The sequence below is a fragment of the Vombatus ursinus genome, unplaced genomic scaffold (genome assembly GCF_900497805.2).
Source record: "Vombatus ursinus unplaced genomic scaffold, bare-nosed wombat genome assembly UNPS02014900.1, whole genome shotgun sequence".
In the NCBI taxonomy this organism is placed as follows: Eukaryota; Metazoa; Chordata; class Mammalia; order Diprotodontia; family Vombatidae; genus Vombatus; species Vombatus ursinus.
In genome coordinates, this window is record NW_020954678.1 from 1,381,589 (window position 1) to 1,399,702 (window position 18,114).

General features: G+C 43.1%; 1 protein-coding gene across 1 annotated transcript in view; it reads right to left on the reverse strand.

The window, feature by feature from the left end:
* AARS (alanyl-tRNA synthetase) overlaps positions 1 to 18,114 on the reverse strand; it is a 30,554-nt gene that overhangs the window by 7,147 nt on the left and 5,293 nt on the right. Inside the window, exons 5-13 of the mRNA XM_027843242.1 lie at positions 9,586 to 9,777; positions 8,642 to 8,786; positions 7,557 to 7,702; positions 3,098 to 3,206; positions 2,838 to 2,988; positions 2,439 to 2,563; positions 2,198 to 2,342; positions 1,452 to 1,630; positions 1,033 to 1,146 (exon numbers count right to left, since the gene is read on the reverse strand). Coding sequence (XP_027699043.1) covers positions 1,033 to 1,146; positions 1,452 to 1,630; positions 2,198 to 2,342; positions 2,439 to 2,563; positions 2,838 to 2,988; positions 3,098 to 3,206; positions 7,557 to 7,702; positions 8,642 to 8,786; positions 9,586 to 9,777 — 1,306 coding nt within the window. The remainder of the gene's footprint in view (positions 1 to 1,032; positions 1,147 to 1,451; positions 1,631 to 2,197; positions 2,343 to 2,438; positions 2,564 to 2,837; positions 2,989 to 3,097; positions 3,207 to 7,556; positions 7,703 to 8,641; positions 8,787 to 9,585; positions 9,778 to 18,114) is intronic.

The following is an 18,114-nucleotide window of genomic DNA, read 5'->3' on the forward strand; positions in this document are numbered from 1 at the left end:
CACAGAATAGACAGAAGGAAGCCTTGGGAAAGGAGGCACTAGTAGCTGGGGGCCTGGCAAAGCCCCAATGCAGACAATGGCCTCTGAGCTGAGGGAGGCAACAGGTTGGAGCTTAGAGGGAAGAGTCTTAGCCTGGGGTACAGCCAGTGCAAAAGTGCAGAGGTGGGAGATGGACAAGGGAGCATGAGGTGTGAGGGGCACAGAGCTCTCCTCCAGAGCTGGTGGAGGGGAGTAAAGCATTACAAAGTAGAAGGATAGGAAAGGGTCGGGGGTAAAGAGCTCTGGGTGCCAAAGTGAGGAGGATGTCATTTCCTGAGTGAAAGTGAGGTGGCACAGGTTGATGCTTTAGGAAAATCCCTTTGGCAGCTGTGGGAAGGACTGGACTTAGAGTAGAGAGCCAATTTAGAAGGTGACTGCTGCACTAACACAGTGACAGTGGGGGTGTCCAACCATTCTGGAAAACAATTTGAAATTATACAAGTAAAATGGCTAAAACGCCCACCCCCCACGACTGAACGACTCCACTGCTGGACACAGAACCCAAGGGCGTGGCCCATAACAAGAAAGACCTCATATACACAAAAACATTGCTAGCAGCACTTTTTGTGCTCAAAGAACCAGAGAAAAAACAAAATGCTCGCTGCTGGGGAAAGGCTAAATGAACTGGTCCACCAATGCAATGGCCTAGTCTGCCCCTTTAAGAGGCGAGAAACATGATGACTACAGTGAAGAGAGAACAGAAAACGACATTCACGGGGGCCAAAGAACCACAATTAACGACAACAAAAATACCGAACTGAATGCAGCAAAACTGTATGACCAATGTGTCTCCAAAGCAAAGACAGAAGCCACCTTCCCTTGGTTTCTGGTGGGGGTGGGGGACCACCGCACACAGGGCCCACTGTTTTAATACCTTGGCTGGTCGTCCGGAACCCTTTCTCGGTCCTCTTTTTATTGTGAGGGATGACTCTTAGAGAGGGAGCTGAGAGATGGATACAGGAGGAAACGGAGGTGACATGAAAACCAACCGACCTCATCAATGAAGAGCCGGACGCGATCCCCGACTCTCAGGCTCCCATAGACCGTTCCTATGTGCAGCACGTATCCCCCTCGAATCTGAACGTCTTTGACTGTGAACTCGGTTTTCTAAAAGGAGTAACAGTAGGTTTTAACAAAACAAACCAATAACTGATCAACTGGCATCCATAATCAATCGTCGGAAGTGGAAAGGGGAATGCATTAGAATCGAGGCATGAATCAGTTTCCTCCCAACGTGTGTGGGACCTTGGGACAGCAGCACAGGGATAGTGTGCTCTTGTGTCCAGACTTTGGCCTCTGCCCCAGCCCGTCAGCACCCTCACTTCCACCGCCCCAGACATCTGCCTCGCTTGCTGGCTGCAGCAGGACAGCGCTGGCCTCTCAGAGGTCTAACGGGATGGAGTCACACTTACATCCTCACTGCTGTCATCCTCCTTCACCAGGAAGCCCTCATCATAGATCTGCCCTCCTTGCTCAGCATAGAAACAGGTCTTGTCGAGCACCACGCCGCACTCTTGGCCAGTGGATACTTCATCCACAAACGTCTTGTCCCTGCGCAGGGCCTTCACCGTGGCCACTGGATTCTCAAACTCTGCAGAACAGGAAGGGAAGGTCAGTAACTTGGCCACCTCTCCGTTTCAGCAGGAGTCCCTGGGCTCCATGACAGTGCCCGCCATCTCTAAGCACCAGGTGGGCAGACACGGCACAGAAAGGGCGCTGGGAGCCAGAGCTCTGCCATCAGCCAGCCAGGTCACCTCGGGCAAGCCACCTCCCCTTTTTAGGTCGGTTTTCCCTTTTGTAAAATGATGGAGAGTGGCTACAGGTTTTCAGATTTCTTCAATCAGAATTCTAAGCCTCGGGGCACTGATACAATGTGAGACGCAAGAATTGTTTTAAAACCCCAAAAAGTATACATGAGCACAGTGGCTCTCACTACCATCTACAGTCTTTTCAGGTTCTGCCCATTATTCTAACTGTTAGGATTAACAGCCAAGTGTGTACTAAAGGATAAAACCAGAGCACCCCTGCTGGTTCTAGCAGATGCAGCCCTAATCCTGCCACACAAGAAACAAAGAAATGGGGTCCAGTGAAGTCAGAGCACTCCAAAAACCAGCAGATGAAGGCAAAGGAGAGAGGGGGCATAAACACAGCACCTTACCGTAAGTGCCGCTGGAGTCTGACTGGTAATTATACTTCAGTGAGTCATCTGTGACCTCAAGACCCTTGACTCGAAGCTCTTCAATGGCATAAATGTCCAGCATGATGCGATCTTCCCCTTCAGCTCCCTTGCCCTGGGACTTCAGCTAGCAACGACAATAAGAAGCAGCGGTCAGCTGGACAACTTTAAACTGGCCAAAACTCCCCCTCAGGAAGCCCGGGTAGAGCAGGCAATTCCCTACCTGGGCCAGTTTCCTCTCCTCCTCAAAGCCCTCCATATCCACAGCCAGGCCCTTCTCCTCAGCGATCAGTCCAGTGAGATCCACCGGAAAACCATATGTATCATAGAGTAGCCACGCTGTGTCGCCTGTGAGGAACGTGGGCACAACACAGAATGTGGACATCACACCAGGAAGAGCTGATGAGATGGGGGAAGTGATAAAAGGGAAGGAAGGGACTGGCATGTAAGGAGCTGGCTGTCTGAGTGGGGTCACCATCGACTGAATTCTCTGGAATTTTTCCCCCTTACCCAGTGAGGACTTTAGCCAAGCTGAGACTGGGCTCTTGGTGGCCATGGCAGCCCATGGTCACTGGTCTGAAAGTGAGGATTGGATAAGAAAGGGAAGAAAATGGGTCCTTACCTGGGATGGTCTTGCACTCTCCCAGAGTCTGTATCTTCCTGTCCAGGATGCGCCTTCCCCTACTCAAGGTTTTCAGAAACTGTCCCTCTTCTTCATTAATGATGTCCTTCACCATGTCTGGGTCTTTCTTTAGCTCAGGAAAAGCATCACCCTATTGTAGGGGAAACAAGGAGGTGGCATCTGGGGAAGCCATGAGCCTGTGATGGCTGTGGGCCACCATGGCCCCACTCAGAGCACTTGCTTTAGGAGAACGGACATACCAGTGACTGGACAACCACATCCACCAGCGTAGCAAAGAAACCCCTTCTGGCGTTGAGTTTCTCATGGGAGTATCGAACTGCCCGCCGCAGAATCCGCCTCAGCACATACCTGGGAGAAGACAGAGCTTGGTCAAATACCAAGAGATGCTCCGAGCCAGATTCTTTCTAGGAGCTCTTCTGGAAACTCGGCTCAACAATTCAGATAAACTTTTTGTTCCCTTCCCTTTGAGCAGGCTTCTTTTCACCCATTGGATGACGTTTCCCCAGGTCATCCCCACTGCCTCTAGCACTGAACACATGACTACATTTATAAATAAACATGACAACAGGTTCAAGGCAGGCCATGCAACAATGGCCACCCTGCCTCCAAACCAAGTACACTCTAATGAACACTGGGGGAAAACCAAAAAGGGCAGGCAAAACCAGGCATGTATTACACCAGCACTTCCTGGTCCTACAAGGAAACTTTCTATGACCTCAATCATAATCCAGAGCCCACTTCCTCTGGTTTCCAAGTACCAGCACCACATATAGGGTTTTCTTCCATCGCTAACATCTTTATTATACATACTTTGTTGATGATTCTCAGAATTACTTGTCCAGGCTTCACCCTTCTCCTAACTTCCAGAATTGCACCACAGACATCTTAAATTCTGCAAGGCCAAATGAATTCACCATCTTTCCTCCTCAACCCTCTCAGTTTCCAAGGGCGCCACCATCTTCCCAGGGTTTACAAGCAAGGCTGTGCTGTCCTCAGCTCCTCATTCTCACTCCCTATGTTCAAGCTGTTGTGAGGGCCTGTCAACTTGACCTTCACAACAATCTGGTGTGCGCCCCCTCCTCTCCTCACCGCAGGAGGCCCTCACTGATTTATGCTTATACTACTGCAATAGTCACTGATGGGTCTGCTTGCCAAGTCTCTCCCCACTCCTGTCCATCTTCCACTCAGCTACCAAAATGATCTTAAAATACAGCTCTGACCACACGTCACATATTCAGAAAACTCCAGTGACTCCTTATCACCTCAAGGATCACAGATGAAAGCCTGTTTCAAAGTCCTTTAAAACCTGCTCTTTTCTTACCTTTCCAGTCTTTCACACTTTATTTTTCCTCTCCATATACACTGTGATCCAGTGATGTTGGCTTCCCTGCTGTTCTTCTCACAAGACCTACACCTGGAACACTCTCTCCCCTCATCTCTACCTCTCGGCTTCCTTCAGGTCCTAGCCAAAATCCTGAGCCCCCTTATACTAACCCCTTCCCTCTGCCGACTATCTCTAATTTATCTGGCCTATAACCTGTTTGCTCAGAGTTGTTTGCACGCTGTCACCCCCTTTAGATTCTGACCTCCTGGAGGGTAAGGACTGCTTTTGTCTTTCTTTGTAATCCCCAGAGTTTAGCACGGATCCTTGACACACAGCAGATACTTAATATCCTTAACTACACAGAAGTAATTGCCTTTCAGATTTCCTAACTTTAGTTTTTAAGTACATTTCACATAGATGACAAAAACCGGATTAAAGGAAAAAGTTCTGTATGGCTTTTCTTATCAGAAATGCTTTCTTGAAAGATGGCGGAGCAAAAGCAGTGACTTGCTTGAGCTCTCCCCCAAACCCCTCCGAATACCTATAAAAAATGACTCTAAACAAATTCTAAAGCAGCAGAACCCACAAAAAGACAGAGTGAAACAAATTTCCAGCCCAAGACAGCCTGGATGGTTGATCAGAAAGGTGTATCACAGTGGGCTGGGAGAGAAGCTTAGTTCAGCATGGGCGTGCAGGCCAAAGCGAACCTGGAGCAGGCCTCAAAGGTCTGAATCGCGGTGAGCTGCGGCAGTTTCCAGACTTCTCAACCCACAAATGCCAAAGACAACTTGGAAGATCAGTGGGAAAAGTCTGTGTCAGCTGGGAGAGAGAGAAGCCGGTGGTCTCAGCTCCAGTCCCCTAGCTTGGATGGGGCAGCGGCTGCCTCCTAAGCTTCCGGCCCACAGACTGAGGGGGAATCGAGTGGCTGATCAGAGGGGGATTGCAGGGATTTCTCTGCTGGTGTAGGATTCTCTTCCTTTGCCCGTGCTTGGATCTGGGTCACAGTTCTGGGTGGCAGTCCTGGGGCGAGGAAGAACGCTGGCGTGGCGGAGCTTGTAGTGGCTGTGAAGAGGAAACCCTCCTCACAGTTCCAAGACAGAAAAGAGTGCTCATAGACCAGAGCACAGGCCAGGAAAGGAGTAAACACCTCACCCTTGATCATAGCACGTTGGAAGAACTGAAAATTTACAGGTCTCTAGATGTATCTCTGAAAACAGCTGCACAAAACCCCTGAAGCTTGGGACAGTACATTCTCCACACTAGAAACAGACTCCTACCTTAACAAAGAGTTTATAACTCAAGAAATTGGCCGGGATCACGAGCAAGCAGTGCAAAAAGTCAGACTATCTTACTTTGATGACAAAGAAGATCAAAACATACAACCAGAAGACAACAAAGCCAAAGCTCCTACATCCAAAGCCTTCAAGAAAAATGTGAATCAGTCTCAGGCCATAGAAGAGCTCAAAAAGGATTTTGAGAAGCATGTAAGAGAAGTAGAGGAAAAACTGGGAAGAGAAATGAGAGTGATGCAAGAAAATCGTGAAAAACAAATCAACAGCTCCAAAAAAATACTGAAGAAAATAACCCCTTAAAAATAGCCTAAACCCAAATGGCAAAAGAGGTCCAAAAAGCCAGTGAGGAGAAGAATGCCCTTAAAAGCAAAATTAGCCAAATGGAAAAGGAAGTCCAAAAGCTTACTGAAGAAAATATTTCCTTAAAAATTAGAATGGAGAAATTGGAAGATAGGGACAATTTGAGAAATCAAGGCACTGTAACACTAATCAAAAGGAATGAAAAAATAGAAGAGAATGTGAAATATCTCATTGGAAAAACAACTGACCTGGAAAACAGATCCAGAAGAGAGAACTTAAAAATTATTGGACTATCTGAAAGCCATGATCAAAAAAAGAACCTAGACATCATCTTTCAGGAAATTACCAAGGAAAATTGCCCTGATATTTTAGAACCGGAGGGCAAAATAGAAATTGAAAGAATCCACCGATCACCTCCTGAAAGAGATCTCTAAAGGAAAACTCCTAGGAATGTTGTAGCCAAATTCCAGAATTCCCAGGTCAAGGAGAAGATATTGCAAGCAGCAAGAAGGAAACAATTCAAGTATTGTGGAAACACAATCAGGATAACACAAGATTTAGCAGCTTCTACATTAAGGGTCCGGAGGGCATGCAGTATGATATTCTGGAGGGCAAAGGAATTAGGACTACAACCTAGAATCAACTACCCAGCAAAACTAAGTATAATCCTTCAGGGTAAAAAATGGTCATTCAATGAAATAGAGGACTTTCAAGCATTCCTGTGGAAAAGACCAGAGCTGAATAGAAAATCTGACCTTCAAATACAAGACTCAAGTGAAACATGAAAGAGGTAAACAGGAAAGAGAAATCACAAGAGACTTACTAAGGTTGAACTGTTTACATTCCTGCAGGGAAAGACAGTATTTGTAACTCATGAGTCCTTTGTCAGTATTAGGGTAGTGGGAGGGAAAAAAATTATACGTATGTATAGATAGATAGATAGATAGATAGATAGATAGAGGACACAAGGCGAGTTGAAGATGAAGGGGTGATATCTGGAAAATAAAATTAAGGGGTGAGACAGGATTATACTGGGAGAAGGAGACAGGGAGAAGTAGAATGAGGTAAAATATCTCACATGAAACAGACAAGAAAAGGCTTTTACAGTGGAGGGGAAATGGGGGAAGGTGAGAGGGAATGAGTGAATCTTATTCTCATAGGATCTGGCTTAAGGAGGGAATACCATACACAATGGGGTATGGAAATCTATCTTACTCTACAGGAAAATAAGGGGGGAAGGGGACAAGAGAGCAGGGGGTTGATAGAAAGGAGGGCAGATTGGGGGAGGGGATAATCAAAAGCAAACATTTCTGAAGAGGGACAGGGTCAAAAGAGAGACTAGAATAAATGGGAGGTAGGATAGGATGAAGGGAAATATACTTAGTTTTTCACAACAGGAATATGAAAGTGTTTGCATGACTACATATCTATAACCTATATCGAGATGCTTGCCTTTTCAATGAAGGTGGGTAGGGAGGGAGGAAGGGAGAAAATTTGTAACCCAAAGTTTTAAAAACACATGTTAAAAATAAAAAAAAATTTAAAATAAAAAAAGAAATGCTTTCTCCATATATACTAGGTTGGTTAAAAATAATAATAATAATAATAATAATAAATCTTATCACTTTGTACTCAACAGCTACAGAGATTTAAATGGCAAGGAATCTTGAGACTTGCTGAAATTCTTCTCCCTCAGTCCATGATTAGGCACAGAATCCCCCCTCCCCTGGAAGTGGAAGCATAAGCCTGGTAAGAAGCTGTTCGGGCCACCTACGTGCTTACCCTCGGCCAGTATTGTCAGGTCTGCCCCCATCAGCCAGGGCCACCGTGATGGTACGTGCGTGGTCAGCCAGCACACGGTATGCCATGTCTATCCCATCGACATCATCAGCACCAACGCACCCTGTGTACGGCCGAGCTCCAGTGCCCTGTAAGAAAAATATAGCCAAGTACCTCAGAATTGGCAAAAGGAATGTGGCCATTTAGCCCCAGAAGACTTGGGGGGGAATCATAGTTTCCTTCAAGTGTTTGCTGGATCGTCATGTGGAAGGAGGATTGGATTTGTTTTGTTTGGCTCCACAGAACAAGGATGGATGTTGCAAAGAGGCCACTTTGGGTATGATGTGAGGGCAAACTCCCTAACAATTAGGGCTGTCCCAGCGTGGGGTGGTCTGCCCTCAGAGGTCTTCATATAGAGTCAGGATGCACATCTGTCAGTTATGTTATAGTGGGGATTCCTTCTGGCTATTTGTTCATTCGTTTCAGTCCTGTCTGACTCTTAGTGACCCCATTTGGGGTTTTCTTGGCAGAGATACTGGAGTGGTTTGCTATTGCTTTTTCTAGCTCATTTTACTGATAAGGAAACTGAGGCAAACAAGGTTAAGTGACTTGCCCAGGGTCACTAAATGTGTAACTGCCTGAGGTCACATCTGAACTGAGTAAGATGAGTCTTCCTGACTCAAGGCCTGGCACTCTGTGCACTATGGCACTGCCGAGCAGCCCTGCTTTGGGGTACGGCTTAGGTGAAATGGCTGCTAAGGTCACCTCCAACTCAAAGGGTAATTCTGTGATGTGAGACAATCCATACGCTAACATGCCTGATTGTCAAAGGACCACTTAGAAAAGGACCCTGTGGCCATGGCTAAGGAGCACTTGTGGAGCACACAGCAAGCGGCTCCCTGAGGGCAGAGATCATGCTGGAGACACGTCCTTCTCTCCCACCTCTCAGCACAGTGGTTTGCACACAGTGGAAGCTTAATAAATTGTTGATGAATGAATGAATCTTTGGCCACACAGCTGAGCCTGAGGAAAAAAGGAACAACCCTCCATTGTGGCTGAGCCAACAGCTATGGGACACAGCCTCATACCTTCTGAATGGCTTCAAAGAAGGGGACGAACAGGTCTGTATCGTAGTTGGACATCTTGTTCTGTAACACGGATACCAGGCGCTCCAGACCCATTCCTGTATCAATGCTTTTCTTGGGAAGAGGTTTCAGGCTGCCATCAGTTTCCCTGGATGATTCAGAAAAGGCCAAAGATGAGACAGGGGATCCAGGCTGGTGTCATCCAGGCCCCTGCCTCTGAAACACAAACTGTGACCATTTGTTTTTCCATGACAGGCACTGAGTTGGGGTAAAATAAGGTTCTAAAAAGTTAGCTTAAGTCAGAATGAGACTTCAGAGGAAACTTTACGAACTTGTCCAGACCTAAAACAGAACTTGGTTAAATAGTAGGGAGCCGTCGTTTGGGGTCAAAATATTCCAATGAAAAAAACAGACCTGACATTTTTTGCGAGAGAGGGGAGGGAGAGGGGTAGAACACCAATAAATGAAAAGCCCCTCCCCCAATGGGTGGGTTCCATTCCTCTAGCCCTGTTCCCATTTTAGCGCCAACATCCACAAAGGATGAGCGTCAGCTCAGGAAAGCCCCCAGACGGCAAGATGAGAGGACCATCTCAGCTACCGCCCTCTTATTTCTAGCTTTATTTTTCCCTTTCTTGGAGAAATCTGAGAGAAAGATCCTACACTCAGGAACACTGTGGGCCAGACTTGATTTTTGTGCCAGAGGGCACTTCTAGGGTAGAACCTCCCCCTCCCAATGCAGATCGTTGTCTGCCCGGCAACCTCCAGTCTTAGAGATACTAAAGTGCTTGATGCCCAGGGTCACACAGTCTGTATGTCAGAACCCAGGTCTCCCTGACTAAGGCCGGCCTTCTGCCTCTATCCACGCCTCCATGCCATGCACTGGTGGTCTCACAGCAAACATCTGGCACTCCTGACACTCTCCCGTGAATGAAGAGGAAGTACATCACCTGTTGAACTGGATAAACACCAGATTCCAAATCTCCAGCACGTTAGGGTCATCCTGATTGACTAGATGGGCCGCATCCCGGCTACCAATCCGGTCATAGTGGATCTCACTGCAGGGTCCACAGGGGCCTGTGTCACCCATTTCCCAGAAGTTATCCTTCATGTTGCCAGGAAGAATCTTGCTGTCATCCAGCCTGCCCAAAGAGACCGGAGATCAAAGAAAGTGAGTCACACCAACCTAATTCAGGTCTGGACAATGACTAGCAGGGACTCCACCTCCTAAGGAGGTGAGGTAAAAACAACAAACGCTCACCATCACATGGCTGAGGGGAGGGGTGGTGAACTGGCACACTGTTTTTAAAAATAGGACTTTATACAATAAGGGCCACCCAATGGTTCCTATCCTCAGACAAACATCTGCTAAGGCCCTAATGTGGGCCAAGTACTGTGGGAGACACCTCTCCCTGTATGAGCCAGGGAACCATATGACAAGAGACACAGTTATGTGAACTCAAGGCAACACAGAGAAAGCCCTGACAACTGAGGAGGGTCAGGGAAAACTGGACAGAGACAACTACGCCAGGCCTGGGAAAAGGTAGAGCGGTGAGAGAGAGAGTGTCTAGTGTGCAGAGGGGAATGGTGTGAAACAACAGAGAAACATGGGCTGGAGCCAAACTAGGGAGGCCTTGCACGGCACACTGGGGAGCCCGGAGATTTTCCTGGATAAAATACACACATCACTCAAGAGTTTAGAGCAGAGGAGGAACCTTATCAGACCTGTGATGGAGGAAGGTGATTTTGGAAGCCGGGTGGAGGTAGAATGCAAGAGGCTAAGCCTGGAAGCAAAAAGACCAAGGAAAGGCTATTAAAATAGGTCAGAGGGGATGAGGGCCCAAGCCAAGGTTTTAACCCTGTAGTATGGAGGTAGAATGAAGTGTGGAGTGGCAAGTGGGAGGGACAGAAAATAAATGCTTGCCAACTGAAAAATAAAGATTTAAAAAAAACAGAATCAAGACTTTGACTTTCTCTGCACTGAGGATTCCCGAATCACCTCCAGCCTTGACCTCTCATTGCACTTCCGCTCTGCATTTCCACTTAAATGTTCCATAGTCATCTCAAATTTAATATCCCTAGGACTAAAATAAGCCTTATGCTGCCCCCCAAATCAGTTTTCTTTCTCAACTTCTCCACGAGACCCACCATCATTCTTTAAATCTCTCAGGCTATAAAACTTCAGAAGGAATTACTTTCCCCCACTACACCATCCTCTATATCCAACTTTTTAAACATCCTATTATTTCTTCATAATATCTGTTGGATTCACTTTTTATTCTGAATTCCCACTGCCCGCTCTTTAGTTTGGACTTCAGCACATCGACTTTCAATTACTGAGTCTTACTTGGTCTCCGTCTCTCTTCTTCTACCTAATTTCCTCTATTCCCTCCTGAATAACAATTCCAGGAGAAAATTTTTGTGAACTCCCTTTCTATTACTTCACTCTTCAGCTGAAGACAAAATGACTTCTCTTAACCACATCAATTCTAAATTTCTCTAACCAGTTTCCAAAATCTTCCAAAATCTATCTTATCTTTCTTATCCTAAATTTAATATTATTATTTTATAATTCCATACTACTTTGTATTTTCCAAAGCACATCAAATTCACCATTTCATTTGGTACTTAAAGCCCTGTATGATGGGGTAAGGATATCTAATAGATAGACGTTAATTACCTCATCCAGATCACACAGCTCAGAAACTAGGGGCTCCTTCTGCTTCCAGGAGCCAAGACGGCAGAGTAAGAAGTAAGTTGCTCTCACCCTCCTTCACTGACCTCTGAAAGTCCAGAAAATATCAACCCAGGAAAAACCCTGAGCCAGCAAAAAGACAGGGTACAGCAGGCTTGTACCCCAGGAAGCTTGCAGGATTAATGGGAAAGGCCCCTCTCGCTCTAGGGTAGGGGGGAGCAGTACAGGACTAGAGGTATCCTAGCAAGCTAGCGGCAAGCCCCACCTCAGCATACCAGGGGGAGATCCTGAGACCCAGAATGGTGGAGCAGGCAAGTGCCAACACCAGGACCTCACCACCCCAGAGCCTCAACGCAGGAAGGGGAACTGGTAGTCACCAGTTCAGAAAACGACCATGGGCAACAGCATTCTCTAGCAGCAAAATCACTCGATGCCTCAAGGCAAAGCTGGGAAGCACAACTCTAGAAGGCAAAGCTCCAGGCTGACAGAAATCCACCAGCACCAAAAAATCCCTGTGCAAGGCCTGGGTGACCAGGAGCCACATACTCAGCTGAAAGACCCCGTGAGCAGGAAAAGAAGGCTGGCTAAGTGCCCCCTTAGCTTCAGCAGGAGAACTCAATTTTTTTCTTCCGAGTCAGAAAATAGGCAAACACCATGAACAAAAAGCAGAAATGGAAAATGACCACAGATTCTTATTTTGGGGAAAGAGAAGATCAAGGCACAAATTCAGAAGAGGACGACATTGTTAATATACACACATCTAAAACCTCAAAGGGGAATATGAACTGATCTCAAGCCCAAAAAGCCGCCTTGGAAGAGCTCAAGAAAGATTTTAAAGATCAAATAAGAGAGGTAGAAGAAAAACTGGGAAAAGAAATGAGAGGTATGTAAGAGAGAGCTAATAGCCTGGAAAAGGATGGACAAAAATTAACTGTAGAAAACAAGTCCTCAAAAAATATAATTGGCGAAATGGAAAAAGAGGCACAAAAACTCACTGAGGAAAACTCCTTAAAAAGTAAAATAGGCCAAGTGGAAAAGGAGACACAAAATCAAAACAGAAGAAAACAACTCCTTAAAAATCAGAATAGGTTGGGGTAGCTAGGTGGCGCAGTGGATAGAGAACTGGCTCTGGAGTTAGGAGGACCTAAGTTCAAATTCGGCCTCAAGACACATAACACTCACTAGCTGTATGACTCTGGGCAAGTCACTTAACTCCAATTGCCCTCACCCCCCACCCCCCCAAAAAATCAAAACAGGTCAAGTGGAAGCCAATGACTCTATGACAGAGGAAGAATCAGTTAAACAGAAACAAAAGAATGAAAAAATACAAGAAAATGTAAAATACCTCACTGGCAAAACAACTGACCTAGAAAATAGATCCAGGAGAGACAATTTAAAAATTATTGTTCTACCTGAAAACCATGATGAAAAAGAGAACCTGGACAGCATCTTTCAGAAAACCATCAAGGAAAACTGCCTTGAGGTCCTAGGACCAAAGGGTAAATTAGTCATTAAAAGAATCCATCAATCACCTCCTAAAAGAGATCTCAAATTGAAAATGCCAAGGAAAATAGCAGCCAAATTCTAAAATTACCAGATCAAAGAGAAAATACTACAAGCAGCCAGAAAGAAACAATTTAAATATCATGGAACCACAGTCAGGATTACCCAGGACCTTGCAGCTTCTACATTAAAAGATGGTAGGGCATGGAATATGATATTCCTTAAAGCAGAGAAACCTGGATTACAACCAAGGATCAACTACCAGGAGATAGCCATTCAATGAAATAGGGGACTTCCAAACCTTCCTGACGAAAAGACCAGAGCTCAACAGAAAATTTGATCTTCAAATACAAGATTGAAAAGAGGCATAAAAAAGGTAAACAGGGAAGAATAAAACAACATGTTATTAACAAGAGCAAACTGTTTACATTCCTACAAGAGAAGATGACACTTTTAACTTTTTTTTTAAGGCAACTGGGGTTAAATGACTTGCCCAGGGTCATACAGCTAGTGTTAAGTATTTGGTCTGAGGCCAGATCTGAACTCAGGTCCTCCTGACTTCAGGGCTGGTGCTTTATTACTGCAGTGTTCTATCTACTGAGCCACCTAGCTGCCCCTGACACTTGTAACTCTTAGGACCTGTAATGTCATTATGACATTTAAAAAGGGGTATACTTAGACAGAAGGTATGGGTTTAAGTTGACTTTGATGTAATGGTAAAAAATCTAATTAAGTAGTGAAAAGGGACTGGAGAAAAAGAAAGGAGGAAGCAAAGGGATAAATTACATCACATGAAAAGGCACAAAACCCTATTACAGTAGAGGGAAAGAAGGGAGGGAGATGAGCATTGTCTGAACCTTACTCTTATCAGATTTGGTTCAAAGAGGGAATAACACAATCAGTTAGGCATAGAAATCTAACTTACCCTATAGGAATTAGAAAGGGTAAAGGGAAAAAGAAAAGGGAGGGGGCTAATAGAAGGGAGGGCAGACTGAGGGAGGGGTGGTCGACTGCAAAACACTAGTGAGGAGGGAAAGGGAAAAAGGAGAGAAAAACGCATAAATGGAGTGGGGGGGGGGGATAGGATGGAGAGGAAGACTCAGATAGTACTCATAATTGTGAATGGGAGGAACCCACCCATAAAACGGTAAGGGATAGCAGGATGGATCAGAAACAATAATCCTATAATATGTTGTTTACAAGAAACATCTACACAGGGTAAAGGTAAAAGGCTGGAGCAGAATGAATTATGCTTCAGTTAAAGTAAAAAAAGCAGGGGTAGCAATCCTGATCTCCCACAAAGCAAAAGCAAAAACATATCTAATTAAAAGAGATAAGGAAGGAAACTACATCCTGCTAAAAGGTACCACAGATAATGAAGTGATATCACTACTAAACATATATGCACCAAGTGGTGTAACAGCCAAATTCTTAAAGAAGTTAAGGGAGATAAAGGAAGAAACATAAAACAAAACTATACTAGTGGGAGACCTCAACCTCCTTCTCTCAGAACTAGATAAATCCAACCACAAAATAAACAAGAAAGAAGTTAAGGAGATCAACAGAATGGGGACAGAAAGGAATATACCTTTTTCTCGGCAGTACATGGCACCTACACAAAAACTGACCGTGTCTTAGGGCATAAAAATCTCATGATGCAGTGAAGAAAGAAAGAAATATTAAATGCATTCTTTTCAGATCATGATGCAATAAAAATTATATGTAATGAAGGGCCATGGAAAGACAGACTAAAAATTAATTGGAAACTAAATAATCTAATCCTAAAGAATGAGTGGGTCAAACAACAAATCATAGAAACAATCAATAATAACTTCACCCAAGAGAATGACAATAATGAGACAACATACCAAAACTTATGAGATGCAGTGGAAGCAGTTCTTAGGGGAAGTTTGATATGTCTAAATGATTATATGAATAAAACAGAAAGAAGAGATCAATGACTTGGGCATGCAACTAAAAAAGCCAGAAAAAGAACAAACTGAAAATCCCCAATTAAATACCAAGTTAGAAATTCTGAAAACCAAGAGATTAATAAAATTTTAATTAAGAAAACTATTGAAGTAATAAATAAAACTAAGAGTTGGTTTTATGAAAAAACAAAACAAAACAAAAAAACAAAACCCAATAAAATAGACAAACCTTTGGTTAATTTGATTTAAAAAAAAAAAAAGGAAACCAAATTTCCAGCATCAAAAAGGAAAAGGGTGAATTCACTACCAATGAAGAGGAAATCAAAACAATAATTAGGAGCCATTTTGCCCAACTGCATGCCAATAAATTTGACAATCTAAGTGAAATGGATGAATATTTACAAAAATGTAAATTGCCCGGATTAAGGGAAGAGGAAATAAAATACTTAAATAACCCCATTTCAGAAAAAGAAATTGAACAAGCCATCAACGAACTCCTTAAGAAAAAATCCCCAGGGCCAGATGGATTTACAAGTGAATTCTATCAAAAGTTTAAAGAACAACTAATTCCAATACTACATAAACTATTTGGGAAAATAGGTGAAGGAGTCCTACCAAATTCTTTTTATGATACAAATATGGTGCTGATACCTTAAACTAGGAAGAGCCAAAACAGAGAAAGAAAATTATAGACCCATTTCCCTAATGAATACAGATGCAAAAATTTTAAATAAAATATTAGCAAAGAGATTACAACAACTTATCATGAGAACAATACACTACAACCAGGTAGGATTTGTACCAGAAATGCAGGGTTGGTTCAATATTAGGAAAACTATCAGCATAGCTGACGATATCAACAACACTAATACAAATCATATAATTATCTCAACAGATGCAGAAAAAGCATCTGAGAAAATACAACACCCACTCCTATTAAAAACACTAGAGAACATAGAAATAAATGGAGTCTTCCTTAAAATGACAGGTAGCATCTATCAAAAACCATCAGCAAGCATTATATGCAATGGGGATGAGCCAGAAACAGTTCCAATAAGATTGGGGGTGAAACAAGGAAGTCCATTATCACCACTGTTATTCAACATTGTGCTACAAATGTTAGCTATAGCAATTAGAGAAGAAAAAGAAACTGAAGGAATTAAAATAGGCAAAGAAGAAACAAAGCTATCACTCTTTGCAGATGATATGATGGTTTACTTAGAGAATCCCAGAGAATCAAGTAAAAAATTACTTGAAATAAATAAATTTAGCAAAGTTGCAGGATATAAAATAAACCCACATAAATCACTGGCATTTCTATATATTCCTAAAAAGCCCAGAAGCAAGAGATAGAAAGAGAAATTCCATTTAAAATTACTGTAGACACTATAAAATATTTGGGTGTGTACCTGCCAAAACAAAACCAGGAACTATACAATTACAAAACACTTTTCACATAAATAAAGTCAGATATAAATAACTGGAAAAATATCAGCTGCTCATGGGTGGGCTGAGCTAATATAATAAAAATGACAATTCTACCTAAATTAATTTAAACTACCAAAAAATTATTTTATAGAGCTAGAAAAAAAAAAAAAAAAACAGTAACAAAACTCATCTGGAAGAACAAAAAGTCCAGATTATCAAGGGAACTAATGAAAAGAAATGCAAGGGAAGGTGTCCTAGCTGCACCTGATCTTAAATTGTATTATAAAGCAGCAATCATCAAGACTACTTGGTACTGGCTAAGAAACAGAGTGGTGGATCAGTGGAATAGGTTAGGTATGCAAGACACAACAGTCAATGACTATGCTAATCTACTGACTCCAGTTTCTGGGATAAGAAATCACTATCTAGCAAAAACTGCTGGGAAAACTAGAAAAATGTATGGCAGAAACTGGGCATAGACCAACATCTTACACCCTATACCAAGATAAAGTCAAAATGGGTACATGATTTGGACATAAAGAGTGATACTATAAGCAAACTAGAAGAGTAAGGAATAGTTTACCTTTCAGATCTATGCAGAAGGGAAGAATTTATGACCAAACAAGAGATAAGAGAACATTATGAAATGCAAAATGGACAATTTTGATTACATTAAATTGAAAAGTTTTTGCACAAATAAAGCCAATGCAACCAAGATTAGGAGGGAAGCAGAAAACTGGGAAAGAATTTTTACAACTAGTGTCTCTGATAAAGGCCCCATTTCTAAAATATGTACAGAACTGGGTCAAAAATATAAAGTCATTTCCCAATTCATAAATGGTCAAAGGATATGAATAGACAGTTTTCAGAGGAAGAAACTATAGCTATCTATAGTCATATGAAAAAATTCTCTAAATCATTATTGATTGGAAAAATGCAAATCAAAATGACTCTGAGGTACATCACACCTATCAGATGACAAAACAGGACAATGATAAATGTTGGAGAAAATGTGGGAAAATCAGAACAATAATATATTGTTGGTGGAGATGTGAAATGATCCAACCATTTTGAAGAGCAATTTGGAACTATGCCCCAAGGGCTATGAAATCATGCATACCTTTTGACCCAGCAATAGCACTTCTAGGGCTGTATCCCGAAGCGGTCACACAAATGAGAAAAGGACCCACATGTACAAAAATATTTACAGCAGCTCTTTTTGTGGTGGCAAAGAATTGGAAATTGAGGGGATGCCCATCAGTTGGGGAATGGCTGAACAAGTTGTGGTATGTAATGGAATACTATTGTGCTATAAGAAATGATGAGGAGGCAGACTTCAAAAAAACTTGGGAAGACTTACATGAACTGATGCAGAATGAAATGAGCAGAACCAGGAGAACATTGTACACAGTAACAGCCACATTATGGGTGACTGACTGATAGACCTGGCTCTTCAAATCAAAGCAAGAATCTAAGACAATTCCAAAAGACTTATGATGGAAATTTCTATCCACACCCAGAGAAAGAAATATGGAGTCTGAATGTAGATGGAAGCACACTCTTTGCTCTCCTTGTCCTTTGCTGTTTTGTTTCATTGCTTCATTCTCGTGGTTCCTCCCATAAGTTCTCATTGTTCTTTACGTCATGACTAATGGGAAAATATGCTTAACAGGAATGCATATGTAGAGCCTATATCAGATTGCATGCTGTCTTGGGGGTGAAGAAGTGGGAGGGGGAGAAAATTTAAAACTCAAAATCTTAATGGAAGTCAATGTTGAAAACTAAAAGTAAATTAATTTAAAAAAAAAAGAAACGAGGGGCTCAGGACTATAACTCTACACACAGAGACACAGACACACAGAGACACAGACAGATACACACACACACACACACACACACACACACACACACACACACACACA